Source organism: Meriones unguiculatus, chromosome 4, assembly GCF_030254825.1.
Source record: "Meriones unguiculatus strain TT.TT164.6M chromosome 4, Bangor_MerUng_6.1, whole genome shotgun sequence".
NCBI lineage: Eukaryota > Metazoa > Chordata > Mammalia > Rodentia > Muridae > Meriones > Meriones unguiculatus.
The window spans coordinates 7905722-7928903 of record NC_083352.1 but is presented as its reverse complement, the minus strand read 5'-3'; the positions used below and the strand labels follow the sequence as shown (position 1 = coordinate 7928903).

The 23182-nt window shown below is 50.8% G+C and overlaps 1 protein-coding gene across 17 annotated transcripts in view; it reads right to left on the bottom strand.

The window, feature by feature from the left end:
- The window catches only part of Mcf2l (MCF.2 cell line derived transforming sequence like), a 142131-nt gene that overhangs the window by 33902 nt on the left and 85047 nt on the right, over positions 1-23182 (bottom strand). For 15 of the 17 annotated variants that reach the window (XM_060381384.1, XM_060381386.1, XM_021655327.2 and 12 more), the window contains 3 exons: positions 20882-20965; positions 11773-11887; positions 2090-2180 (listed from right to left, as the gene is read on the bottom strand). In XM_060381384.1, the coding sequence (XP_060237367.1) occupies positions 2090-2180; positions 11773-11887; positions 20882-20965 (290 nt within the window). Of the gene's footprint in view, positions 1-2089; positions 2181-2337; positions 2761-11772; positions 11888-20881; positions 20966-23182 lie in introns of those variants that run through there. The other 2 variants (XM_021655336.2, XM_060381394.1) reach the window with 2 other exon arrangements.

Here is a 23182-nt window from a genome sequence, read left to right as displayed (position 1 = left end):
AAGTCAAATCCTTTCCTTACAGCCGCCGTGTTCACAAAGCAAAGTTTGAAGGAGGGTCCAGCTTGCTTCGGATCCCACCTTGTTCCAACATTCACACTTGACAAGGGCAGTCCTGCCTGCAGCAGGGTGTGCAAGGCGGCAAGGCGGAATGTGGGGGCAGGTTTGCAGGCCTGCTTCAGCCTCAAAATGAATTTCTGGGGAAACGACCTTGTATTTGGAAACACATCTTCTAAGCTGGGAGTGACCCACTAGATAAAACAGGGACGGCTCTGAGGGTGACAGTTCTCAGGACCCACAAGTTAGAAGGGGAAAAGCGACCCCACAACTTGTCTTCTGACCTCCTCACACATGCCATGGCACATGGGTTCCCCAAGTAAGTAAATGTAATAATTAAACAGCTAAAGTGCAACTCTTTCTCTCTCTCTCTCACACACACTGACGGTCTCTCTATCACAGTGTGACCAGGTGTGATATGTTCGAGAAGCAATTGTGGTCATGCTTGTCCCACGCATGTGCACAGCGACACTTCTGCAAAGGTAAAAGTGGAACAGGAGCCATGGAGAAGGGAGTGTAGACTCTGAGTAGGTGTAAGCAAGAGAGTGGGAAGAGGGGAGCAGAGGCTGCCCAGGTGGTGCCTGGGTAGTGACCGTGCAGGTGGCGGTATGTGACGGAAGGCTCTGAGGGCATGGTCTCATCACAGGAATGTGGGCACAAGCTGGGCCAACCCCAGAGCCATCAGGGCCACACTGGCTCCTGCTACCCACACTGGTGAAACTTGTCTTGCCGGCTTCTTTACACTGTTGGAAGAGCTGGGGGTGGGGGGAATGCTGCCGTTGAACCAGGAGGGGCAGGGGCCTAGTGGTGTCAACCCAGGACTAACTGATCCACTCCAAAGGACCTATCCAGGCCACACAGTCAGCCTGGGCAGCCTGTTACAGCCTCCTGCACACATCCATCTGACTGAAAACACTGGTGTGGACACACATCTGTCCACAGTTGATGGAACACCAGGGGTGCCTTCCACAACCTGGGTCCAGGACAGCAACTGTGTAATGAGCTGTGTCTTGTGAGACCTCCACTCAATGATGAAAGAATGACTTCTTGTGGGGAGGGGGAGACAAGGGAGTTGGAGCTCCCTCACTCTAGGCACCCCCACAGAATGGCACAAGGTGGTTACAGGATGATGCTCCATGAGGGTCAGGTTTTCACCCAGACTATAGGCCATGAGAACTACAGTAGACACGGGGCCTTTAGTTTTCTTAACGAGGAGTGGGTTTCTTGCAGCTCCCAGCCTGCAGCACAGCAGCCCCTAGGTGGGGGTTGTGGGGGAGGCCCAAGGTCACCTATGAATGCCTGACTCAGAGCAAGAGGCCAGAAGAACTTGACACCATAGGATCAGTTGCCCAGAGACCTGGGGAGCAGCTAAGCAATCCCAGCCTGGGGCCATTGTACTGATGGACAACCAAACTTTGGCTCCTCTCTGGAACTGCAGGTGACAGGTGGGGCAGCAGGTGTGGGTAAGCCCGTCTTGAAAGAATCGGCCATATGAAGCCTGTGGGTGGATGGGACAGCTGCTGAAGGAAGATTTCTGCTGCCTTAGTCTCACTGTGTGAAGTAACTGCGGGCTGAAACAGCCAGCATGCCCTGTGGCTTCAGTTGCCATTTCAGGGGCTGCAGATGGTCCTCAGAACTGAGGGTCCCTGCCTGCTATGAGGGCTTAGTAACAAGGACCAACATATCTCAGGACTAAAGTTAAACAGCCCAATGTGGAAAGGAGAGAGTGGCGTAGAAACAGTGATTGGATTTAACATTCAACATCTAGCCTGAAGACCAACATGCTCAGAACCTTCTCTGCTCAGAACTTCCACGCTCCATTAACTGAATCACAACAGAGCCCCAAGAGTGACCATCTGGGAAAATGAACATGCCCAGAGATCGTTCAGGAGGCCTTCTGGGCAGGGCAGGGCTCGGCCTACCCCTAGCTAGGTCCCCTGGGAGCCGCCTGAATCCCCACCTTTTTTACAGACTAGAAAGAGAAGTGGCCAGGTGCCATCCTCAAGGAGCGTGCTGAGCCCCATGAGGTACTTACGGCTATTCGCAGGACCGATGCCTTCACGGAGGTCCATTTGTCCTGCCTTCGGTCTATGACCAAGATGAATCCAATGCCAGCATCTTGCAAACTGAAACAAGGAGAAACACTTGGAGTCAGCATGTGCTGGCAGCAAACCTGGCTTCCACGGGTACCAGGGACCCCACCATCCCATGCCATCTCTGCACTGCACGCCAAAGCGTATGCCAGAGACAGGGCTCAGCTTCTGAAGGCCCACGCGGCCCCACCCTGTCATTCCCAGGACTTTCTTCCGGGCAAAGGAGAACAGATACTTTCGGTATGTGGTTTATTTCTCAGCATCGATTCACAGATCAGCAGAGGCCCCTCCTCCTGGAGCAGCCTGACAGCTTCCTGCACTGTAAGAGCCAAGCCATGTCTTTTTGTGCCACCAAAACAAGCTTCAGGACCCCACACATCACGTTAGCCCCAGCATCTGAGGTCCCGTGTTCATCCACATTAGAAAGCAGCTCCTGATGACATCACAACTTTGGGTGAAAATCTCCCGGGTGTGTGGAGGCTCCCTGCTGTCTGTGGGGCTTGAGGCTTGAGCATCTGCCCTCCGAGGCGGCAGCAGCGACATCTGGGAGGAAGACGGGGCAGCATCTCGCAGTTGTGCAGCGCGCCCGCTCTGCTTCAGCCTGGCGGCAGAAGCCTGAGTCACCGGGTGGAAGTGGGAGGTCTCCCTCTGCTGGGTAATTTCACATCCAAGCCAATTGTGCGACGCCAGCAGCCACTGCTGCCAGCCAATCCTCCGCAGAAAGGAACCAGACAGGCTGGGGGAGGCCCTGGCTCTGAGCGCTTGGTCTCCGGATCTGTGAACTCTCAGCAAGCCATTTCTGTGCCTTCAGGGAAAGTCAGAATTCTCCATCGCACTATGAATTATGCAGGCAACAGAGCTGCATGCTGCAACGGCATTAACGGGCCATTCTGGGTCTCGGCAGGGGTATGCAAAGCTCACACCAGTGTGCTGCTGACCACCCAGGACACGGGGGATGACAACTCCACGTGTTCAATGACACGCAGAACACTTCTCCAGAAATGCCCACCTACAAATAAGCTTCTTCTCAAATAGCCTCCTGCTGCTGCTGCTGACTCAGCAGAATTGCAGACCCCACTCTGCCCCTGCTGGTTCCACTGGGTTAATGCCTGGAGGTGTGGAAACAAAATAGATCTCCAGTCCTGCTCTGGCCTGGACAACACAGGCACCTTACACCCCAAGGTAGTATGCAGGCTGTGGCTTTACTGAGAGGCCCTACACGGGGCTTCGCTCAGTTTGATGTGGTGCTTAATGGCTGGTGGGTGAATGCAACTCTCCTGGCCTGGCCTGTACCATGTGGTCGGTCCACAGGGCAGCTCAGATCCAGACAGGGAGGCAGCAGCATTGCAGTGGCCACATGGTGGCCATGGGCAGATCCTGGGTGATGGGCTCCCAGCCACCCCATCAATGTTACGGGCTATTTCCCTATGATGCTTGAGATCTGTGTACAATCAGAGGCCCTGAGGCCACGTGCCAGTGGGGCTGACAGGAGCCCACATCCTGCCTCCCTCCTATACTGCAGGGGAACACACGGGTCTGCTTTGTAGCTCTGAGGTAGTCCTCCAAGCCTACCCTTTCCTAGAGTGACAGATCTCAGAATGATAGGACGCCACCAAACACAGGAGCCTCAGTCCAAACAATCCCCGATGCATGCTTCCTGTCCCAACCAGGACTGAGGAGCACCCGCTGAAGGCAGAGCCAGTCTGGGGGCTTCCTAACCGCAGCCAGCACCAAGGGGTGTGCATGAGGGGAGATAGCGCTCTTCTGTGATTCCCTGTGACCACTTCCGGTCCCCTCTACAAACACAGGAGTAAGAACAGCACCTGCCTGCTGGGGCCACTGTGAGTCACGAGCAAATTCAGTAAAAGTAGAGATGTGTGGCTTCTCTACACAGTGCGGTGCAGTGTGACTCAGTTTCCCCCTTTCCCTGAAGCAATTTCTGTTATGGAGGAATCCCAGTTCCTTTCTCCAACCTCTCCACACTCCCCATGAGGGAGCTGGGGACATGGCACTAGGTATATTTGCTTGACATGTGGCATGAAGGCTGGGGCTTGGATTCCAAGTGCCCACATAAGAAAAGAGCTGGCACGGCAGTGCACACCCATAAACTTAGAACGGGGGAAAGTGACACAGGAGGATCGCTGGGGCTCACCGTCCGCCAGCTGGGCCAAAGTGAGTTCCAGATATGGGGAGACCCCCTGACACAGAAAACAGGGTGGCACGATTGAGGAAGACATAGGATCTTGACCTCCAGCCTCCACAGGCATGTACAGGTGCACTTGCACCTGTACATACATGAACATGTACACGTGGATCCATTACACTCACATATATGTGCATACACACATAAAGCTATCCCTTCACAATTCCACAATAGGCCCTAGACCTGAGGGCCAGAACATTCTCTTCAAAGGAATAAACATAACAGTGCAGCCAGGGTCCTGGACCCCCCCCCCCCCAGGCCAACGGAGCAGCTGGGGAGCCTGCACCCAGCTTGCCTTTTCTTTCGTGTATCTGTGCAAATGCCCAAGAATGCGCACACACTTACCGTTGGCCACACACAGGCACAGCATATTCCTAACCCCTCCATCCATGAAGCTCGGGCCCCACACCCAGGGCCATGGGTGTGGCCTTCACTCACTCATACTAAACATCTGGATTTTTCTAAATTCCTGCACTGTGAACACTGATATCACACAAGTCAATCTGAGCGAAAAATACTATCACACATGAATATTGTCTTAGTCAGGGTTTCTGTTGCTGTAGTGAAACACCATGAGCAATTAGCCAAATGGGGAGGAAAGGGTTTATTTGGCTTCCATTTCCATCTCACTGCTCATCACTGAAGGCAGTGAGGGCAGGAACTCGAAAACAAGGCAGGAACCTGGAGGCAGGAGCTGATGCAGAGGCCATGGAGGGTGCTGCTTACTGGCTTGCTCCTCTTCATTCTAGATCTGCAGAAGAGTGACCACTAATGACCATACAACACAGTCAATACTAGGCTGTCTCAAATCTCCTCTGCCGATGCAATTAATCTGAAACTCCTCAATTTAGCCTCAGGCAGATATTTTTGGACAAGGGCAGAAAACAGCCACATTCTTTACCTAAATATCACAAGAAATGTTCTCTGGGTCACTTACTAATATTCTTCTCCTCTGAAATGTCTACATTGCTCTCAGCACCACTGCTTTTTATGCTCCTGCTGGCATGGCCCATTAAGTTCTGCTCAAAGCATTCAACTACTTTTCTAATCCAAAGTCCCCACGTCCACATTCCGCCAACAAGCAGGCCTGTCGTGACAATATTCCAGTCCCTGGTACCAACTTCTGTCTAGTCAGTGTTGGTTTGCTGTGAAGAGACACCATGACCACAGCAACTCTTATAAAGGAATATTCTTGGGGCTGGCTCACAGTTTCAGAGGTTCAGTTCATTGTCACCATGGAGGAGAGCATGGTGGCACGCAGACAGACACTGTGCTGGAGAGATACTGAGCGGCTACATCCAATCCACAGGCATCAGGAAGAGACAGAGAGGGACACTGGGACCGGCTTGATCTTTTGAACTCTCAAAGCTCACTCCAAGTGACACATTTTATTCAACAAGGCCACACTGCCTAATCCTTTCAAATAGTGCTACCCCTTGGTGACCAAGCATTCAAATCTATGAGCCCTCGGGGGCCATTCTCTCTTAAACTGCCACAAATGCAAACACACACGCTAAAAGAGTTAAAAACACATGCTAGAAGGGTGGACCAGTGTGCAAGCTGTGTTTCTGGATGGACTGCTGGTTTATGGCTTGACACCCGAGTGTGGGAAGGCATCTGTACCCTCGTTCCACTGCCCAGCAGCTCACCATCTGGGACACAGAGAACTCCAGGGCAGTAGGCTCCATCATGATTCACGCCAACTTAAGGTCAGGCCCTTGCTCACTGGCTAAAGGCTTTCTGCCTTGCTGGGTGGCTATGGCAGTGCGTGGGACTAATGCCGCCACAGTTCTTTCCAAGGCTTCACGGGGACTCTGTGAGGCTGAGACTCTTATGAAGCACAGAAAAGGTTACCTTCCTTCCTTTCTTCCTTTCTTTTTCTTTCTTTCTCTCTCTCTTTCTTTCTTTCTTTCTTTCTTTCTTCCTTTCTTTTTCTTTCTTTCTTTCTTTCTTTCTTTCTTTCTTTCTTTCTTTCTTTCTTCTTTCTCTTTTCTTTCTTTCTTTCTTTCTTTCTTTCTTTCTTTCTTTCTTTCTTTCTTTCTTTCTTTCTTTCTTTCTTTCGCCCACTGTCACAGACAGTTGGACCTGCTACACTAGATCACTAGAACACCAAAGCTGCCTCCCAGGGTCATACTCACTGTAGGAAATCTTGGGATGAATCAGCCCCCTTTTCCTTACCATCACTGGCAGCCCCCAGCCTCAGGGCACACCTGGCTGGCCCCCAGCCACACCCCTATTATGTATCCTTCTATGAGGGTCCAGACAGAGCCTCCTCCTGCTGCCAGCATCTTCTCCCTCCCTCCCTGCCTGCTGGAGGGAGGGGAAGGCCTAACCTACAGGAGGGGAAGGCTCAGATGAAGGCGGTCCCAACATCACAGTGACCCCTGGCCTGCACTCCCAGCAAGCCAGGCACTGGGACTGGCCCAGGAGGGTGATGGTTTCCTTGGGCTCTTGCAGGGAGATGCCCTGGGCCTTGAGAGATAGCTGTGGCTGTCTGAAGGTAAAGAACTGGAGGAGGTGGCATGTGGGAGCCTCAGGTATCCCCTTGCATTTAGGTGCCAGCATTGCTAGACTACCTCTGTGGTCCCCAGCTCTGAAACATGTAAGTGGGGGTTCTCAAGTGGGCACATGAGCTAAATTTGAAGTCCATGAGCTCACTTTATTAAAAAGGGGGAGGGGGCTGGAGGGCTCACAAAGGCTGTTTTGGGAGTTTGGAATTTGCTGGAACCTTCTCTAAGGCTACTGTTGCTCAAGTTTGGAAGGCCTGAGGTTGAGCACAATGCCACTGGGCAGGAACAACAGCCATAGAATGACAGGCACAGAGCAGGGGTCTGACCTACAGCTTCATGTTTCCCCAAGACCTAGCTCAGTGGGATCTCACCAGACTCAGCAGGGGCACCAGGAGAACCTGCTTCATCCTACACTGGCTTGGGGTCAGCAGAGGTCAAACACCCCAAACCCTCTGATGTCATGCCTGAACACGGCCCTTGGCGTGGCATGACTGCCTTCCTCTTTAAATCAGAGCATCTGTGAGTACCACAGGACACCTTCACAGGGTCAGGCCGGCTATCCCCTCAGAGCTGGAGTGAAGGAGGAGATTGTGGACTCTCGCCTGAGACTCTAGGCACTCCCTCCCTCCTACTTGCCTCTCCACATAAGCCTGCTGTACATAATCCTGTCCAAGCTCTCAGGGAGATGATGCCCTTACTGTGATGCAGCTGTTTTTGGGTAACTCACAAGCCTATAAGCAAGGCCAGTCACCTCATCACTTTGAAAAGATGAACCTGGATGGGATCTTTCCTTGGCTTGTCATCAGCGTCATCTCCCCGGAAAAGTTAACCCTATCGCTCACATAAGCAGAATGTCAGTCACAGGATAACAGTAAATATTCAAGGGCCAAACAGCAAGAGTGAGTGTTGGGGCCCGGGTCCAGCAGCCAGAGATCAGAGCCCCTGGCCTAACCCCAGCGGATGCTGCACATGGGACGTGGTGCGTCCCACGGCGCCTGGATGAAAGGAATCAGCACTAGGAATCAGGAGAGGGAGTTGGGGCCTGGAGAGGCAGGCAGTGGTGAGAGGAGCAGGGTCAAGGGTCTCGGGGTAAGCTCATCACAAATGGAGCATCTCTGGCTAGCGGGACATGCTCCCTTCATTTCTCAGAGTGGGTGAAGTGTCTCACCCTACCTGACTGTCACTGAGTGACGCTGGAGTTTAAAAGCGGATCACAGAGCACAGCCTACAAGATTTACAAATCAGTTATAAGAACGAAAGGAGGAGAGAAAGCATGTGGAAGCAGGGCCTGTCAGAGCTGCCTTGAGGCACACAGTAAACACCTGTAAGGGTTTGGCTGATGGCGCCCTCGTGTGATCGGCATGGAGCTGCACAGCCAGGAAGTGCTGGAGCTGGATCATTCCCTACCCTGGCCCTCCTACCAGGCGCCAGGGCCTGGCAGCTTGGAGCCACAGCTGGCTGTCTAAGCATCCCAAAAGCATAAAGCAGCAGAGTTTGTGAGGACCCAGCCTGGGCACTAGGGAAGCTCCAGGACCATAAGGCCATCTTCCCGAGGGCACCCATCTCCCCTGGGCTGCCTGGCTGACTCCTGCGGGGTCAGAGGGTTTGAACGTTGGCCTAGGAGGCCTGGAGTCAGTCAGCTGACTCTCCTGAAACACATGGGACCTGGTGCCTTCCGGGCAGGGGCAGGGATGGGGCCGTGGGACTGGTAGCCCCTCCCACCGGTACTTGTTGTTACTAATGCCTGGCTCTGGGTGGGTGTGCCTAGCCTCAAGCCTCTCTGGAGGCACAGGTGTGCTATGGGTGGGTGGAGGCCAGAGGCACACTACATGACCAAAGCACTCCTGGCTCTGGAGGACAGGGAGCCTAAGGGAACCAAGGTTCCATTAAGGCTGCTGGTGGGCTCAACAGGCCTCTCCCTGAACAATAGAGAATCGTGATCAGAGAGCCTGATGTCTGAACCGGCCTGGATACACCCAGATCACAGCTATCCTGGCTAAGCAGCCTCTGTCCTCCCCCCCCCCTCTCAGAACCCATGGTCTCTCCACAGAAGGCCCCTGTGGGTTCTGCTGAACTCCTCAAGAGGTGCATCGGTCTGTGCTCAGAGCTCACAAAGAAATTGTTGGTCTGTGTGTGTGGCACACGGGTGTGGAGGAGCAGCAGCCACTCCTTGTCTCCATCGTGCCTGCAGGGCACTCCTTATCCCTCTCTCCTCGAGGGCTCCCAGACTCCTGACTTGGGCAACTCTTCTGCCCTGGTTGGCAGCCATCGCCAGCTCCTGGACAGCCAGCTGAGGGCAGTGTGTGACACGGCTGAGGAAGGCCTGGGGAAAGCCACCCATGGCCACAATTCGGGCCTCCCCGAGCCTCCGCACAGTACAGTGATGGCAGTGCCTCTCCTCTTGGGCAGAACACCAGGACGGCTGACTGTCCTTGCCCCGGAATGTGAGTTGCGAGCTGTTAACACCGTACGTGGCACAGACTGCAGCTGCCCAACATGGTAGCTCCTAGCCCTGTGTGAGCAGAATCAACTGCTTTGTCTTCATTTTAAATGTAAATGGCACCTGCGGCCAGTGGCTACCACACTGGCTGCCAGCTAGAGACAGATAACTAGTAAGATTGAGAGGAAGTGGCCTGTGGTGCGGTTAGGAGCGTGTGACCTGGGAAGGCACAGGGCAGGCCCTCAGGAGAAGGTCACTGAGTGTGAGTTGTCAAGGGCAGAAGCTGCGGAGATGCTGGGAAGCTCTGGAAGGCTTCCAGGACCCAGAGCACTGGACATGATAAAATGCTGACACAGGAAGCTAAAGTCTGGAGCAGTCTGTGAGAACTCTGAGAAGGGATGGTGGGCTCGTCCACGTGAGCGCGAAGCAGCCCTTTCCCTCTGCTTCTGCTTGTCCAGGTTCAAAGCTGGCAGCAAGATCTGAGCTCCTGGAAGGAAGCCACACACTGTGACCACTGAGGTAACCCTGGTGAACCCTGGTGTTGTCATGGCTGCTGGCAACACCAGGGGGCAACAAGGAGGCTGTCCTGGCTAGTTGGTTTTTGTTTTTTATTTATTTGCTTGTTTTGATCAACTAGAGTTGTTTGGGATGAGGGAATCTCATTTGAGGAAATGCCTCCATAAGATCCGGCTGTAAGGCATTTTCTTAATTAGTGATTGATGGGGGAGGGCCCATGTCCTGGATTCTATCAGAAAGCAGCTGGGCAAGCCAAGAGGAGCAAGCCAGTAAGCAGCACCCTCCACGGCCTCTGCATCAGCTCCTGCCTTCAGGTTCCCGCCCTGCTTGAGCCCCTGTCCTGACTTCCTTTGATGATGAACTGTGATGTTAAAGTATAAGAAGGTTGCTTTGGTCATGGCGCTTCATGACAGCAATAGGCACCCCAATAGGACAGAAGAACAGATCTGGTTGTGTGAGGCCCAAGGGAGACATCTAGGAACTGTCCTCAACAGGGGACAGAACATACCTACTAATCTGGTGATGGCCATCCCCCACAGCAGGCCCCGACTATGACAGCACGCACCCCCAAGGCCCCCGGTTGACAGGCAGGTGCCCTTGGCCTGTTACACAATCAATGGCCATGTGGGTGTGAGCAGTCCTGAGATAAACCAACACCTCTTTGTGGCTCCTGATGAGGAAGCAGCAGCAGCGCTTTAGCACTTAACGCAGGTGTGGCGACGGCTTAGCACGCATAGGTGCATGCACTCTCTACCCGTGCACTCACACTCCATGGAAACTTCCATCTGAACGGCAGGAGCGTGTGTGGTGTGGGGGGCTACTGATCAGAGCAGGCATAGCACAGGTCTGACCTAGAAACCCATGAACTATCTATACCTACAGGACCAGGTGGTCCCCTGCTCCTCAGAGCCAGCTTGGGCTCACCTCTACTTCCTGGGTCAGTCCTATATCCGTTGGCACAGCAGAGTTTCTTCCTCTTCTGAAGACACACAGGGGCTCTGCTTTAACTCTTCCCCTGTTCTGCCCACCTTCAGCCCTACCCACCAACTTTCTCCACTCCTAGCCAGGCTGTGGTCTGCCCTCCAAATGTAAAAATGCATCATTCAGGATCTGCCACTTCTCCTAGGATGTCTGAGCAAGTCTCAGATGAAACATGGCCATTCCCCCAGCCTCCCCCTCAGCACTCTGACAGACTAAAGACAGGCTGCTCTCTAGGAACCCTCCAGTCCCTCGTCCCATAATGGGACTGCTGAGACATTCAGCCTCAAGAACCGAACAGTTATTAGGTTCTGGGCCTCTCCGATGTGAGGCAGCAATGTTGGACTCCGTTGTTGGACTACCTTGGTCACAGCGTGTAAACCAATATAACGAGTCCTCTTCTATAGCTCTGTGGTTTCCGTTTCTCGAGCGAATCTTGACTAATATGAGCACCGAGGACACAGAAGTGGCTGCAGCTACTTCTGCTTTCTTGGTTTTCGGCAGCCGCCTCAGGGGCCAGATCTCTTCTGCAGGCTGGTGACCACCTTTGGACTGACGACCAGATTGGAATGGTAGCCAGGCTCTGGGATACACTGAGCTTCAGCCACAGAAGGATTTCTTCCAGAACCATGAGCACATGGAGCCTTTCCCAAGGACGGAGACAGAGACTCACTCACCGTGGATCTTTGAGCCCAGAATGGACAATGACTATTGACACTTTAAAAGAAAAAAGTGGCTATATTTTGTTTTCTTGGAACAGGTTCCCCAGTAGCTCATCTGAACTTGACCTTTGAGTCAAGTGCTGGGATTACTACAGTGCTAAGTGGTCTCTGGGAAGAGGACAGGCCCAGAATCTGTAACAGTGGACTCTGAGCTGTGAGCTCTTTCCTCGGGGAAGCTCCACCATGTCCCAGGACCCTGGAGTCTCAATCAACCAGAAAATAGCACAGAGGCAGCTCTGGCTTCAGCAGCCCCTACCTGGGGATGCTGGTGAGATAGGTCATGACATTCTGGAACTCCTTGTCCGGGATCTCGCTGAAGGCTGGGTAGTCAGGGAAGGTGATGACAGGGCTTCCGTCCTGTCCCCGCCCACCTGGGGAGGAAAAGGGGCAGACATTCAGTAGAGCCACAGCCTCCTGGCTGTCTCCAACAGATCGAAGAGTCTTTTCATGAACATTGAGTGCTTTAACTAGCACTCATCAAAGAAATTTATCTTTATGGCAAATGGAGACCACCACTGAAAACCACAGCTGGACACATGCAGATCAAGAGATTCTGAAGATTCTGAAATAAAAGTGGATACTTTTATTTCACATCTCCTGCATCTATAGCTCAGGGAACATCGTAACAGTGAGGGAAGAAAGATTGTATGAGCCAGGAAAAATTGGCGTCACAGTTTTTCCTAGAAATGGATGCATAAACAAGATCAGAACAACAGCACTATGAATGGACACGTTAACATGGAAGGGGGAAACCTCTCAGGGTCTCACCCCTAGGCAAAGAGCCACAGCTAACTAATGACTGCTGGGACAAGGAGAATTAGCCTCTCCCAGGGATGAGCCATCTATTGGTTTTCCAATGCAGAGCCACCAGCCTTGAAACCATATACACAGACAACAAAAATGGACACAGCTGGCTCTCTTTATAAATGTTGTGTAGATACACACATATGTAGCAAACACAATCAAATAAAACGACAGTGGGAGGGAATGAGAGAGGTTTGAAGAAGGGTAACTGGGAAGGACTAGAGGAGGGAAAAGAAGGAAGAAAATTATGTAACTCTGTAACCAGGCTTTTTGGCTACTTATTTGGGTTCCTGTATCTACCACCTTCTCCACCCCAATCCCTTCCAACCCCCCAACACTAGGTAGGCGAGAAAAAAGGTCAGAGAGGAAAGGGGGTGTAGACCTCTTTAGACTACTTCCTGCTGATCAGGGGCGTCCAGTTCTTTGGGGCAAGTCCGATCTTCGTTTCAGAATACCAGTAACCAGCAATCCAACAACAGCAACAGCAACAGCAGCAGCAGCAACAGGAACCAGCAACAAGGGAGGGCAGCGCTGGGTAGCAGCAGCCACCACAGCCCTCTCAGGGCTCCCTCGATTTACATCCTCTCGAGAGGCCCCAGAATTCCAAATATTAACTATCTGCAGCTGGCAGAAACCACGCCCCCTCCTAGAGCACCAGACAAATAACAGTCAGGGGCTGTGGCATTCTGAAGCAGCCCCATAGGCCACACCTGGGATTTCACGTAACATAGCTCGGTTTTTAAAGACGCCAAACTTCTCACTCCATAATTCTATTTCAAGTACCGTAGACAACAAAGAAATTCAGAATATTATAAACCTGTGCTTTATGAGGTTGGACACCTAAAAGAAATGGATGAATTTCTAGATGCAGCCAAACCATCAAAACTAAACTGACAAGTCAAAAACTTAAATCTAAACAAGTGAGAAGCGTGAAATAATAATAAAAACCCTTCTGACTAAAAGCTATCCCAGACCAGACGGATTCACAGCAGAATTCTATCAGACATTCAAATCAGATCCACAGCCTGTCCTTCTTAAACTACTTTTTACAAATAGTGACAAAGGAGCACCTCCAGACTCTTTCTAGGAAGCCAGTGTCACTACATCAAGACCAGGTAAAGACACAACAACAAAAAAAGAAAACTATATGTCAATATCCCTGATGAACAGATATTTAAAAGTGCTCAATAAAATTACTTGTAAACAGAATACAGGCAAACAACAAAAAAAGATTATCCACCATGACTAAAGTGGCTTTACCCCTGCCATGCAGGGATGGTTCAACATACGCAAGTCAATAAATGCAATAAGCCACGCCAACGGGCTTAAAGACAAAAATCACATGATCATACCAAAAAATGCAGAAAAAGCCTTTGACAAAAACCCAATGTGTGCCCATGATAAAAGTGTGGTGAAAATTCTGGAATTATGGTTTATTTTTAAAAAGCACAGAAATACTATAAGAATATGGTTTCATTTTAATCCTAGGTGTGGGGATACACACTGACTGACTATACTTTGCCTTGTGCTCTAGCAGAGGCATGGCTTTTCTGGCTGCAGACGGTTTCTGGGATTGTGTGACGTTTGGAATTCTGGGAACTTTTCAGAGGGTGTATAAATGCTAGAGCCCCGATAAGTGGGGTCAGTGGTTGTTGGTCGTTCAGGGGGTTGGTTGTGGTTTGTTATACTCATGCTCAAAGAAATAAGAAAAAAAAATCAGATTCAGAGATCTCCATTTCTCTCTCTCCTCTCTCCTCCTTCTCCTAGCCAGTGATGGATGTGAAACCAGGGGGATAAAGGGTGGGGAAAAAAAAGAACAATAAAATATCGAAAACCAGCTCATAAAATATCGAATACCAGCTCATAAAAGTCCTAGAGAGTGTAGGGTTAGAGAAAACATACCACAACACAATAAAAACTGTACATGAGAACCCTGCTTCCACAGCACCCTAAACAGAGAAAAGGTAGAAGCAGTCACATTGAAATCAGGAATGAGCCAGGGCTGTGCAACATCCTGTCATTTTCAATATTGTGCTTGAAGTACTAGCTGGGTCAATAAGACAAGACAAGAAAACTAAAGGAATACAAATAGGAAAAGAAGTAGTCAAATTATCCCTATTTGCAGATGACAAGATATTATGCATAAGAGATTCCAAAAATTCTACCAGAAAACTTCTAGAAATTATAAACAAATTCCACATTATAGCAGGATATAGAATTAGCATGCAAAAATTAATATATTTCTATTCACTAAATACAGAGAAGTAGATCATGGACACACTCCTATTTACACAGCCTCAAAGAAAACAAAATATCTAAGGGGGTAAAAGACCTCTACAAAAAAAAAAAAAAAAAAAGTTAAATCTCCACATAAAGAGGTGCCAGAAAATGAAATCCCATGATAAAGGAACTGATAAAAATCAACAGTGTATAAACAACTATTCTACCAAAAGCCACTGGCAGATTCAGTAAATCCCAATCAAGATCCACATCTCATTCCTCACAGAAACAGAAAACCTGAGCCACAGAAATGGAACCACAAAAGACTCTGGATAGCCAAAACAATTCTTAGCAAATTCATTGCTGGTGGAACTGGCACCCTGGAAGTCAGTGTGGAGAAGCCCCAAAACTTAAAAATAAGTCTTCCACTATCTGACCCAGCTACGCTGTTCTTCAGCATATGCCGAAAGGACTTGACGTCCTACTCCACAGACAATTAACTGCTCAGTCATATTTGTTGTGACACTAGTCACAATAGCTAGGGAATGGAAACAAGCTAAATACCCTTCAACTGAGAAATGAATAATGAAAATATACTACTAAAATATGGAATACAATTCAGTTATAAAGAAAAATGAAATAATAAGATGTTAAGGTATGTGGATAGAACTAGAAAAGATCCAGAAAGGCCCAGAAAGGCAAACGTTTGTTCTCTAATCTGAGGTTACTAGCTTCAAGTCTTTGGATGTGAGTAAATAACCTAGAATAACTGCAGAAACCAGGAAAGTAAAATGGGGCTATGAGGGTAAGAGAGTGATAAGATAGGGTAACAGCAGGGTACAAGTGATCTGAAAGGAGAAATAAGAAAGTGGGGACTTTAATTAGGGAGGGGTAAGATAAATACAGAGGAGGAGGAGTGCGGAGGGCAGAATAACAGTAAGAGAAATAAGAAAGTGGGGGGACTTTAATTAGGGAGGGGTAAGATAAATACAGAGGAGGAGGAGTGCGGAGGGCAGAATAACAGTAAGAGAAATAAGAAAGTGGGGGGACTTTAATTAGGGAGGGGTAAGATAAATACAGAGGAGGAGGAGTGCGGAGGGCAGAATAACAGTAAGGATGCCTGAAAAAGCGATGAAAAAGAAATTATTATCTATCTACCTAAAATTAAATATATATGTCTGTATACACATACACATATACATATACAGTTTAAATGAAATCTTCCCACCAGGCTGACAATGCTTCCCCTCCCAAGAGCCATAGATCTATCAAATCAGCAACACCAGGCCTGAAAACAGCCCTTTTGCATTGTTAGGGTTGTCTCAGGGACTCTTAAAACATAAGCCATTGCTGTTGCCTTTGCTGCCCCCTAGAGGTGGAAACTAAGCTCCATTACTGAGGACACCATGTACTTCAGACCCAGGACCCTGAGCTGGGTGTAAGCTGAAGCTTCCTCCCTGAGGACTAGCTTTATGGTACCAGAAGGTGTAATGAAAGCTTCCAAGGGAGGGCAGCAACCAGCAGTTCTACCCAGACGTGATGCCTACAAACCACAAAGACCAGCACGGCGCCGTACACAAACTTCAGGGTGCAATAGTGACACGCCCTGGGAGGCACACAACAACTCTCTGACTGGACTCAGGCTCACTTACTAAGGGGGAAACCAGGCCTGGCACTGGAAAACCAGCCATAGATCTGGCGTTAGTAAAGTCACAGACCTTGGAGGAGAACCTACAACCGCCACTTTACTAAACAAACGTAATGCCTAACTACGTTCTAAATATTTATCCTCACGCCCACAAAAAGCTCAGTTCTCACCCCTCATCAAAGAAACTCCTCTTTGCAACGGAGACCATCACAGAAAGCACAAATGATCAAAATACAGGCATCAAGAGTGTGGTCCCAACTGATACATCTACCACACAACTCCTGCGTGAAAATGAGGTGGAAAGATTGTAACAGCAGGAAAAACAGGAATTTCTCTGTGATTTTGCATCTCCGAGAAATGTCAGAAAGACTGTACCCACGAAGTCTCATCAACATGGCTACGTAAACAAGACCTGAACAGTCATAACACCAATGAATACGCTAACAGGAAAGGGGAGGCTCGTGGAGCCCAATCCTAGGCGGAGAACTAGGCAGCTAGAGCATGCTGGGAGTGGGAGAAATGCTCTTCTCCAGGACAGATGCCCAAACTATCTAACACTAAGCAGTCAGCCTTGAGATCACATGCACACACGTAACAGTATACAGACTGAGAAGGTTGCATTTACATAGTTAGAAACACACACACGCCCAAACAAATACATATATTTGTAACAACAACTAAAGAAAAGGAGGCTAGGATCTTGAAAGAGAGCATGGGAAATCTGAAAGAGCATGGGAAGGGGGAAGATCGTGCAACTATCTTAAAAACTAGCACAAAGATGAAATTTCACAAAAGGATGAAAGTATCAGAAGGCATCCCTCTAAAGTTGGATATTCATAAAAAAAAAAAACCAGGGAATCTTAAGTTGATATAAAGCTTTTGTGAATACAAATGATTTTGCACACAGATTTAATAGTTTTACAGGTATTAGGGGTCTTGTCTATTTGATGTGCTAAAACAAAACACCCCTGACCCATGGCTTGTAAACAACCGAAGTTTTCTTCTCACAGCTTTGGAGGCCAGAAGTCTTGGGTCAGGACACCAGCAGCCTCAGTATTTGGGAAGGGTGTCCCTGCTTGGTGCACTCTTACGTCACGGAGCTCATCTCCTGGTGCCACCTCATTAGGGGGTGGGCCTCAACATGTGGGTGGGGGGACACCCTTATTCAGGCCAAAGCAGCTGTAAGCTGTCTCAGATCCACATGGCTGTGCCCTCCTGAAGAGCTATTCATAAGCGGGGCATGACTGCGTCTCAGTGTCCAGGAGTTGTGGGGGTTACTGCCATTTGATGTTTTCTGGGCGCTCAGCTCCCAGGCAGCTGTCCACTTCTGTTTCTATCCAAGATAATTCTCAAGAGCAGAGACTGACTGTGGAATCACAAGTCAGTGACGCCCTGAGGGTTTAGGGAGCCTGCCGCCTTGAATTCAGCCATGAAGTGGAGAGGATGTTTCAGGTTCCTGGGACACTCCACAGGGCACGGGGTAGCCTCATATTCAGAGAGAATGTCAGACAAGCTGTAATTCTTTAGTTAAAGCTGCCATGGTGGGGGGAGGGCTGGCGCGATGGCTTAGCAGTTAAGAGCACTGGTTGCTCTTCCAGAGGTCCTGAGTTCAATTCCCAGCAACCGCACAGTGGCTCACAACCATCTATAATGAGATGTGGTGCCCTCTTCTGGCCTGCAAGTTTACTGCAGACAGAATACTGTATCCATAATAAACAAACAAACAAATCAATCTATCTTTTGGACTGTAGAGCTGGCTCAGAGGTTAAGAACACTCGCTGTTCTTTCAAGGGTCCTGAGTTCAATTCCCAGCAACCACATGGTGGCTCATAACCATCTATAGTAAGATCTGGTGTGCAGGCACAATGTTGTATAAATAATAAATAAATCGTAAAAAAAAAAAGCTGCCATCGGAGAGACAAGGCTATGGACACTGGGAAAGAGAGGCCCCAGCAGATAGGGGAGAAAGGCCACAAAGCCTGTGGGGTCCCAGAATCTATTGGCTAGCCAGGCGGCTACTCAGCCAGGCAGAGAGGGTTGCATGAGGCCCAATCAGCCTCCTCTGGTGGGGTGTTAGAGACTGGGGGGCGGGGCTTCTCAAGCCCTAGGGGAATGTCTCTGGTGATGTGTTTTCATCTCAGTGGTGCCCAGTGAGCGTCCTGAGGAATGGCCACACCATGGGGTCAAGTGAAAGGCCTGGTTGGAAACTCGACTGAAGAACGTGGATTTACGTGGCTGGGAATGAGTCTGTTGGCAACCCAAGTTTGGTCTACAGCAGAGGAGAGAGTGAAGTATAGAATCCTACACCGGGAGGCACTAAAGGTCTAGCTGACAGTGACTTTGTCTTTTTATTCTATCGTATTCATAAAACCCCTGGAACTGGCCAGGGTTGGTTGGTACATATGAAGCTGTGTCTTCCAGAGGATGGAAATGGACAGACAAGGGGAACGGGGGCTTATCCAAAGCACGGCTGTGGCTCAGGTGCAGAAAGAATTCAGATCCTTAGGAAGGACACCAGGGTGTTCCGGCAATGGGCATGGGAACAAGACGAGGGTGGAGACGCCTGCTGAAGTCTGCAAACCGTCTCAGGTGTGAGTCTCCATTAACAGTGACAGAAACACAGATGGCCCTGTTTGCAGAATAGATGTAGACAGTCAAGTTCATATACTCGAATATTTTATACCAGAGTCTTACACACTTGGTCACAGAGAATACTGCTGTTTATCAGCTCACAGCTGCCCAGCTTGGCTCAGCAGGTCCTCCACGTCTCAGAGGCCAAATTAAGGTGTCTGTGGGCTGGGTCTCACATGAGCTGGGACCTGGTCTACGTTACAGAGAGTGTACTCCTCCTGGTTCTGCTGGGAACCGGCGGGAGCTGCTGGCAGCTCCTGGGCGCAACACACTCATCCTCACCAGCCGTCTCTGCACCTTTGCGGTTGGACAGAGACTCTCAGACTCTCAGACAGGAGGAGCCAATCTCTGAGGCCTCAGGAGATGAGGTCATGTTCAGGAAGGGACCTTAGCTGATGGAGACCTGACCTTAGCTCCATCTACCAAGTAGCCTGGGGTTCCCAGGCTGATGTTAGACTGTGGAGAGATGAGCATGCAATGGGGGTCCCAGGATCTGAACCTCAAGTACCCTAGGCCCATTTAGAGACATATGGGCAGCTCATATTTAAGATCAAGGCCAGTGACCCAAGGCTGGAGACAGCCAAGCCAAGAGCCTTACTGGGGCAGTGGCAGGTGGGAAGAAGTTGAGGAGGTAAGAATTGGGGTTGGGGGAGGCAAGGCACTGTGGCGTTTTCACAAGCTTTCTCTGACACTTGTCCTCACCCTTTCTACTATTTTTTTAGGGGGGGGCAGCGGACTGCCTCATCAGCAGAACATCTCAAGAGGCTCCACTTTCCTTCCCACCTCATATGGCTGGACGCTTCCTAAGTCAGTCAGAGACTCCCCACAAACTGTGTATCGTGTTTCCTGTTTCTGTTCCTGTCGAGCATCTCAGTGCTCCCTGAAATCTGTGTGTGTGGAGCGTGTTGTATCTGGACCACAGGACTGGCCAGTGAGGAAAGGGCAGGAAACCCGGAGAAGGCCCCAAGGCGGGAGATGCTGCTGGGGTCACAGATATGGAGAGATTCTTCTCGTTTGGCTAAGCGATGGGGGGGGGGGGTCCCGGCTAACTAGAGGGGGACCTGTGCTGACCTGGGATGGAGAAGAAGGCTCACATGACGCCTTTTCCTGAACTGATCCTGAAAATTGACACCTCTATGCTGGAGCGCACGCGCCGAGGGCGCACTTCTCAGGGGCCTGGAGGCGTCACCATGTGGGCGGGGTCACAAGGCTGGGCAAGCGCCAGCTGCCGCACGAGGTGGGAGGGCCATGTCCCTCGGTCTGTCTCCAGCTTGCTCAGGCTCAAGGCCATTGTTTCTGAGGCAGAGCTTGAGAAGGGGCAAGAGTAGTGCCAAGGAAGGTGCCCAGTGAGATAGCTCACAGCCCTGATCACAGAAGGCACCACGGTCAGTGGGACGGGCATCTACCCATTGGTGCAAGGGCCAAGTTCCAGGAATCCCAGGTCAGGAGCACCCAGCTCACCCCTGCCTAGATCCTGACAGTCCCTCGGTAGCCTGATGGCCATGGCTGGGATCTGAGAGTCTCTTACGTCTTGCTGTGCTGGAGTGGGATCCAGGAGGTTCTGCGAGGCAGAGGTAATCCCAACTGTGGTGCACAGAGGGAGGCCTTGGGGACATGATTAGCGTTAATCATCAGGCGGGTGGCCTGTGGCTGAGTCTTAAGTGGCTTTATGAAGACAGTCTTGAGGACACAGACATAAACATGTTGGAGCACCCTCGTGTACTCTGCCTCTTACCAGGAGATAACTTGAGTGGCCTCGGGACTCTGCCAGCAAGAAGACCACCCCCAGATGCACCCCTCAGCTTTGGACTTTCAAAACTAAATAAACCTCTTTCCTTGATGACTCACCTATTCGGAGACACTGCAGTGTGGACAACAGAACACAAATGAGAGTGCTGGCGTGACCCTGCCAGCTCCTCCCTGTGGCCAGACACTTTACAGGCAGCAATGAAGCAGCCATGGATGCAGAGTGGGGGTGGGGGGGTAGTCCTGGTGACTGTCCCTTTTCTCACCCTGGCCAGGCTCTGGCTGTACCCCTCACCCCTGGCTTCTGGGAACTCACCAGACAGGTAAGCAAAGCGCTTCTTCAGCTGCTCCTGGATGTCAGCGGCGCAGAGCGGGACAATGTCCTGGTGCATGATTTCATCTGTGGGAAGAGCAGACACACTGTCACTGGGAGGAAACCTGGCCTCACACCCATGGGGGCCCTGGGAGCAGCCCTTGGGAGCCTCTGGAACAAGCTACAGACACCTAGGGAGCTGTGGTCACGTGGCTGGAAAAAGGGCATTTCAGTTTCCAACGAGCAGAGCAAGCCTTTGTTTCTCAAAGTACAAATGCTATGTGCTGAGTGATGCCCCATCAATTTTTAAAAATGTGTGTAAGAGCCAGGAGGAAAGAAGGGAAGAAGGGGAATATGGAGGGAAGGAGGAGGGAGGGAGGGAGGGAGGGAGAGAAAGAGAGAGAGAGGTGCCAAGGGAGGTGAGCAGGACTGACTCACAGGTAAACAAAGTGTCTCCTCCCATGCCCTGGCAGAGGTGCAGAAGCCTCGGGGCTCCCACCTGTTGCCTACAGATGTGCTGCTGGCTTACAGGGGCCTCTGCCATCATCACAGACCTACGGCCAGTACAAATCCCCTGCTGTTCAGGGCCCTGCGCCTGCCTGTGGCCCTACCATTCACCTGAGGCCAGTGAGGTAGGCACCAGTAATAGGCCTGAGACATGGCTGCATGCTGGTGGCCCTGCACTGGTGGCTCACTCTGGTGGTCACTATAAGCTGCAGGTTTACATGGGCATGCATAGGCAGCACCCCAGCTAATCTCGAGATGGCATTGACAGAGAAGATCCATGGGACCCTCGGGGGAAGCCAACCCAACAGATCAAAGGCGGCCATCGTCCTTAACACAGGGCAGGGCAGTGCTGACAGTCCTGGGCATTCAGTGTCCATAGGACCCACGACTCACACTGACCACTGCCATGTGGCTTCAAAGGTGAGAAGACCCAGGTCACAGGAGGCCTGAGAAAGTGGGCCGTGGAGACACCGTTACTGAGAGCACCTGTGGAGGCGGCAGGTATTGGCTGTACAACAGAGACCTTAAGTTCCGTTCTTTGGTGCTACAGATGCCTGCTGGTGAGGCACGTGACAGCCAGCTCACAGGGGCCCCACACTGTCACGACACAAAGAGGTGTCAGAGACATCATGTCTGCCAGAGCCTTGGGGAGCACAGCAGGGCCACACGAGGAGAAGGCAAGGCTTCCATTCATCTCTCTGAAGACACAAGCTGGTCTCATGCGAGCTCAACATACAGACACGGACAGAAGCCAACACCTTAGCAACAGTAACTCCTCCCTGGGGAGTGCAGGGCCAGAGAGTCACCTAACTAAAGCTGATACAGTTTTAAATTCTGGGGAAATGACTTAGGGCTTGTATGCATGGCACCCTCTGTGGGACACTTGTGAGGGGTCCCATCCTGTCGCCCATCTGAGGTGGTGGTGTGCAAGGCTTTTACACAGTGAGCCTTCCTCTCAGCAGCATTAACTATAGCAGCAGGCAGGAGGCCTGGGAGGCCTACTCTCAAACCTGCTTCTGACTTAAGAAACGTAATGGGAGTTGAGGGTCTTTCTGAACCTTTGAGAAATTTTGAGGCTGCCAAGAAGTTGGTGGGTGTGACCTCAGGCTGGCGATTTATTCACAGCTGGTAATGGTCCATACAGTTGGTCCCCACAAAGCAAGTGATGAGTTCAGCCCCGAGAGGGTCAAAGCTCCCTAGGACCTTGCCATGATTCTGGGGACCTTTACCATAGGACCAACGACCTTCGATTTTTAAACTTCTAGGCTGCAACTATTCCCAAGGAAAGAAGCCTCAGCATCATGGCTCTTGATGGAGACATTCCTGCAGAATCTTCAGACTAAATTCCATAAGTTTGTAAATGACATTGTCCCTCTGGGTGACATATTCCTGGATAGACAGGCACCAAAGTCTGTGAACTCAGCCTACCTCACAGCTCTGTTCCATCCCATGACCACCTGATAAAGCTGTTTCCACAAACAGGAATGGGGTGACATATGACTGAGTTCCACTTGGGGTCACCCAGGGGCCTCCTGGTGCACCTCTCTCCAGGAACTGGCTTCAGACTATTCTTGGGTTCCTTAGACGGGAAAGGCACATCCAACCTAGGCCTCGGCACAGCTATCCCTTGAGAGAAGTCCAATCTGCAGGCGGCCTGACTGCCATGGTTCCAGCAACCGTCTCTCAAAGTCTTTCTCTCCCTGTCTGAGCAGGGCCTCAGCCCTCACCCCACGAGCTACCACACATCTCCCCGCCCCCATAGCTGCAGAGGCCATGACCCCCAGGCTTCATCCTCCT